Source organism: Saimiri boliviensis, chromosome 17 (assembly GCF_048565385.1).
Source record: "Saimiri boliviensis isolate mSaiBol1 chromosome 17, mSaiBol1.pri, whole genome shotgun sequence".
Taxonomy (NCBI): Eukaryota; Metazoa; Chordata; class Mammalia; order Primates; family Cebidae; genus Saimiri; species Saimiri boliviensis.
In genome coordinates, this window is record NC_133465.1 from 2,423,525 (window position 1) to 2,429,524 (window position 6,000).

The window sequence follows — 6,000 nt, forward strand, 5'->3', positions numbered from 1 at the left end:
ACTCCAGCACACCCTCCGCAATTACCAGTCACCACGCAGCCCTCACTCCTGCCAATTCATTGCTGCATTCAGTATTGGTATAGACTCATGAAGTTTTGTGATTCATTATTGGGCTTATTTTGATGCCCAGATTGTCCTAGATGTAGCCAGTGGGAGCCCCTTCCACACAGGCTGCCTTTGTGACATGCCCCCATTGTTCTTGTTGTGGGTTTTTAAATTCTTCTTTCAACATAGCAAAGTGTTTCAGGTTCGTCTTGCACTACCTTGGCTGGATATTTGTAATGTAGGGAAACGAGGTGAGGCAGAGACTAAAATGCGTGCAGTGGACGGTGCGCACGGGTTTACTGGGCGGTTCTTTAGCTGTCCTGAGCTAGACACTTCCGCCTCTCTCGTCTCACCATTCCCAATCTCCCTTTCAGCTTGGTCCAGGCCAATCCAGAGGTTGCCATGGATTCCATCGTCCATATGACCCAGCACATATCACCCACTCAGCGAGCAGAAGTCGTACGGATCCTCTCCACAATGGATTCCCCTTCCACGTAGGAAGAGCATCCTGCCTGTCCCTGCCCTGTCTCTGGAGAAAAGGGCTAGAGCTGCTGTTTACAACTGCAACCACTGTAATGAAAGGCACAGGAGACCCAGCACTGGAGTCCAAGTGGTATTTTGCTTCTCCTCGAGTGTTTTAGGTTATGCATGACATCCTGGGAGTAAGATCACAGAATCCCCTCCAGCCCACCAGTCACACCTACCCCATTCAGTATTTATTACCCCGGCTGGGCCTAGTCCTTCACTCCCTGCACAGGATTGAGAAGACAATGAAAGGTACAAACGAGTACCATGAGGTCTCACTACCCAAAGCAGGGCTGCACCTCCTGTCCTGAAAGCCCCTTGGCCCCCCAGCACAGGGGAGCATGAGGAGTTGCCAGGCAGTCAGCAGCCCCTCTCACCCCTGGCCCCATGAGCCACAGCCAGAAGTGCAGAGGAGGGCTTGGGAGAAGACAAGCCCCCGAGTCCACCGTGTATGACCTCAGCTCTCAGCCCAGCACGCCAGCACGCAGTAGGCACCGGAGAGGAACGATGCCCAGTTTAACCACACCACAGTACCTTTTATGAAGAAAAACCAGAGCGTAAAATCTACTGCAAGCTCCATGGGAACTCAAAGATGAGGGCAAAACCGTGAGCCAAGAAGCAGAGAAAGAAAACAGACCAAGTTATTCTTAATTTAGGGGACCCCATCCTGGGGTTCAGCCTCTGAGGACAAAGGGGAAGGTCTCTGTCCCGCCTCCTGCCTGCACGTCACTGCTGGACTAGCTGTCGCACGCGTCTGGGAGCTGCAAGGCCAGCGGTCCCACGGGCAGTGAAGCCTGAGTTGGCAGAGGACGGACCAGAGAGACCGCCCTTTCTGCACTGGTAGAAACTAGTTACTTACACCATGTGGAGATCCAGCCCGATCGTCTGTTTTGAGTCCTTGGAACATTGTTCCTGTGACGCCTGGAGCTTGGACGGTTTTGAGAGCTTCATGGGGCCCCAGAGTCGCTCTTCCCTGGTTCCAGGATGACTGTCCTAGCAACTGACATTTCTGTTCTCTTTGGGTCTTGTCTCTTCCCCAGAATGTAGACAGGCAGCAGATGCACAGGTCTCCCCGGAGCTCTGAAAGGACCCCGGTGACAGCCACGCCCTCAGCGCCAGGAGCGGGCCTTCCCGGTGAGGGAGGCTTCCAGGAAACCCAGAATCCACATGTCCTTAAGATCCTCTACAACTCAGTCATGGTGCTCCTGTCCTCCAGGCCTACTGGCCTGGCCCCTCCTGACAGGCATCAGGGGCCTCCCTCGGGTGGTGGAGAGAGTTTACTTTCAACTTCTAGTTTATTCAAGAAAAGAACTTCCTGATTCCCCTGTTCCTAAAGCAGGAGTGGCAGGTGACCAGGCTGGACAGCACCCACTTCCTATATATATAACTGCATTTGTCACTGACGACCGAGGAGGATTAGGTGTCGGAGAAGCAGGGGTATGAACGCTCTTGGACAAGCTACAGTTCTGAGCCTTAACCCTGTAGTTTACACACGAGCAAGCTCCACGTCCCCTTCTTCAGGAGGAATTTGTACAGATGGGTTGGCTGGGCTTGTCAATGGCTCTGGACTGCAGCTGGGCCCTGTATGGCTGGGTGTGGAGCAGACGCGCCCCCCCCTCCGCCCCCCGCCCCAAGTCAGAGCTTCAGCCTGGCTGCCCTGGTGGGAGGTGCGGGTGTTCGGCACCTTGAGAGAAGGGCATGGAGTGGTGGGGGACAATTCTCAGTCCAGGAAAATGCATTGACCATTGCTGGTCATTTGCTTACCTAGTAAGAATTGGAAGCGTTTTTCACCAGATTATTCTATACTTTTTTGCAATAAATCAAATCCCACACACCTGCAAGCGGTATGAAGCCCCACATCCCCGAGGAGGCCAGTCCAGGCATCGCTTCAGAGGCAGGGTGGGTTACCCTCATTTACCTCCCTGTCCCCGCCAAATTATGACACAAACGAGTATGCTTCCTCTCTAGAACCCTGTAATGCCGCCTCCCCCTTCCCCAGAACTCCTCACTGTAGGTCTTAACCCTAGACGAGGAATGTCCAAGTCGGAGCCACAGAACATGAGCAATCTGCCATTCCCGCAGCCCCTCAACACGCAAGGCTACTGAGGCAGGAGCATACATGGATACTGACCAAGACCTGCTTGAATGGACACTGCCATATTATCTGTTCTCTTCGTTCACAAAACAGCCTTCACTTGTCTCAGAATTCGACAGACACACCGTGATGAGCAGGGGCTTCAGACGCGCTCCTTACACATTTTGTTGAAATAAACCTCTACGTTTGTAGAAGAGTTACAGTTTGTCATTTCAATCCATGCCTAGCCACCTCATCTCTGTTCTGCTTTTAGCAGGGGCTCAGTGTGGGGCACGCCCCTCCGTGGCCCCATAACACCTGACACCCTTGGTCTCCTGAACGTGCATAAAGATGATGGATAGGCAGCCCCATCTTACCAGCTGAATCAAGGTCAAATTCTGAAAGGCTACAAAATGCAGGAAGCCCATGGCAGATCAGTTTTTTAGTTTCTGTTGAGATTTTCAGGATGGGAAACCCTGCTGAGAGCTGGATGGGAGTCCTGGCGGGAATGTCCCCTCCAAAAGACAATGTCTTTAGGGTCGGGACAAGAAAGACTGCAGCTGTTTATTGATGATAACAGCTCCAAGCGTTTGAAGCCCAGGGCCCACTGTCCTTCTCAGAAGACTCTTCTCAGCACACAGGTAGTTGAGAATGCTCTGATAACTCAGTGTAAACACTGGGCCACATGGCCCTTGTTAGAGATTTTAGAGAAGGCCCAAGCTAGCTGCCACACAGCCCTAGCTGACAGGATCTGTGGGCACAAGAAGAGGAAATGCCAGAGGGCCCAGCAGAAAGTAAAAGCCAGGGCAGATTTCAAAACTGCTGAATTTTTAAATATGCAGCCACCGTGCCGGGCGCGGTGGCTCAAGCCTGTAATCCCAGCACTTTGGGAGGCCGAGGCGGGTGGATCACGAGGTCAAGAGATCGAGACCATCCTGGTCAACACGGTGAAACCCCGTCTCTACTAAAAATACAAAAAATTAGCTGGGCATGGTGGCGCGTGCCTGTAATCCCAGCTACTCAGGAGGCTGAGGCAGGAGAATTGCCTGAACCCAGGAGGTGGAGGTTGTGGTGAGCCAAGATCGTGCCATTGCACTCTAGCCTGGGTAACAAGAGCGAAACTCCGTCTCAAAAAAAAAAAAAAAAAAAAAAATGCAGCCACCCACCAGCCTGCACACACGCACACACACTCTTATCAGCAGAAGGTAGAAGCCTCACTGGCTCAAGATACATCTGCTTAAATCATTGGCTGACCATTAGGCACAAGAGTGGCCCCTATGAAGCTAGGCTTAAAAAATAAGATTTTAAAAAAAGAAAACGAGCAGAGGCTGGGTGTGGTGGCTCAATCCCTGCACTTTGAGAGGCCAAGCCGGGCGGATCACTTGAGGTCAAGAGTTTGAGACCAGCCTTGCCAACAATGTGAAACCTCATCTCTACTAAAAATACAAAAATTAGCTGGGTGTGGTAGCATGCACTTGTAATCCCAGCTATTTGGAGAATCGCTTGAACCTAGGAGGTAGACATTGCAGTGAGCCAAGATTGGGCCATTGCACTCCAGCCTGGGAGACAGAATGAGATTCCATCTCAAAAAAAAAAAAAAAAAAAAAAAAAAAAACAAAAAACACTGGGCAGAAACTTAAAAAACAAACCAAAAAACGCCACACATATTTATTGAATTAATGGGTCAGGTAAGACAACCTTGGGCCCTTATTTTAGGGGGAAAAAAACCCACAAAACTGGCCAGGCATGATGGCTCACGCCTGTCATCCCCAGCACTTTGGGAGGCCAAGGTGGGCAGCTGGCTTGAGTCCAAGAGTTCAAGACCAGTCTGGGCAACATGACAAAACTCCATCTCTACAAAAACTGCAAAAAAATTAGCCAGAAATGGTGGTACACGCTTGCCATCCCAGCAACTTGGGAGGATGACCTGAGCCCAGGGAAGTAGAGGCTGCAGTGAGCCATGATCATGCCACTGCACTCCAGCCTGGGTGACAGGGTAAGACCCTGTCTCAAAACAAACAAACGAAGCACATTCTGAATAAAATTCTGATACGTGCTGCAACACAGATGAACCTTGAAGACATTATGCTAAGTTAAATAAGCTAGACACACGAAAAACAGATATTGTTTGATTCCACTTATATGAGGTATCAGAAATTATCAAATTCACAGAGACAGAAAAGTAGAACGGTGGTTACCAGGGGTTGTGGGGAGGAGGGACTTGGGAATTACTGTTTTCATTTTTAGAGACAGGGTCTCACTCCACTGCCCAGGCTGGAGTACAGTGGCATGACCATAGCTCACTACAGTCTCAAACTTCTAGGCTTAAGCAATCCTCCCATTTCAGTCTCCTGAATAGCTGAGACTAGCTGGGACTAGCCACCACACCCAGCTAATTTATATATATATATATATATATATATATATATATATATATATATATATACACACACACACACACACACACACATACATACACACATACATATTTTGTAGAGACAGGGTCTCACTCCATATGTTGTCCAAGCTGATCTTGAACTCCTGGGCTCAAGCAATCCTCCTGCCTTGGCCTCCCAAAGCACTGGAATTATAGGCATGAGCCACTGTACCAGCTGGGAGTTACTGTTGAATGGGTACAGAGTTTCAGTCTGGGATGATGAAATGTTCTGGAGGTGATCGTGGTGATGGCTGCACAACAATGTGAATGTCTTTAAGGTCACTGAACTATACACTTGAAAACTGTTAAAGTGGGAAATCATGTATTAGTCACAATTTTTAAAAAGGAAATTCTGAAAAGTTGACTAGAGGGACTACACAGATTTGGGAAGACAGAAAAATCAGTGAACTTGAAGTCACAGAGCAATAGAATTATCCAATGTGAAGAACAGAGAAAAAAGAGTGAAAGATGGATAGAGCCTCAGACCCTTGTGCAGCAACAGTGGGTTTACCAACATATGTGTAATGGAAGGGCCAGAACAGAGGGAGAGGGGCAGAAAAAAAATCTGTAGGATAAACAAAGAGACATACACCTAGATACCTCATTGCCAAACTGTTGAAAGGTACAAATTCTAAAAGAAGCTAGACAAAAACAAGTCCTCGTTTACAGAAGAATAAAATAAATCACAGCTGCCTTCTAGTCAGAAACAATGGACCCCAGAAGGCAGTGGACCAATACAGTCAAAGTGCCACAAGAAGGAAAAAAAAAAAAACAAAAACCCTGTCAAACAAGAATCCTATATCCAACAACACTATCCTTAAAACAAGTACGGGTGAAATAAAGACACTCCACAAAAGAGAGAATTCATTGTTATCAGACTAGCTTTATAAGAAATACTAAAGGCAATCATTCAGGCTGG

General features: G+C 48.7%; 1 protein-coding gene across 20 annotated transcripts in view; it reads left to right on the forward strand.

Annotated features, from left to right (window-relative positions):
* Positions 1 to 2,861, forward strand: part of ACACA (acetyl-CoA carboxylase alpha) — a 328,649-nt gene extending 325,788 nt beyond the window's left edge. For all 20 annotated transcript variants that reach the window (XM_039476073.2, XM_074388039.1, XM_074388040.1 and 17 more), the window contains one exon: positions 420 to 2,861. In XM_039476073.2, the coding sequence (XP_039332007.1) occupies positions 420 to 543 (124 nt within the window). In that variant the 3' untranslated portion in view covers positions 544 to 2,861. The remainder of the gene's footprint in view (positions 1 to 419) is intronic.
* Positions 2,862 to 6,000: the final 3,139 nt, after the last annotated feature.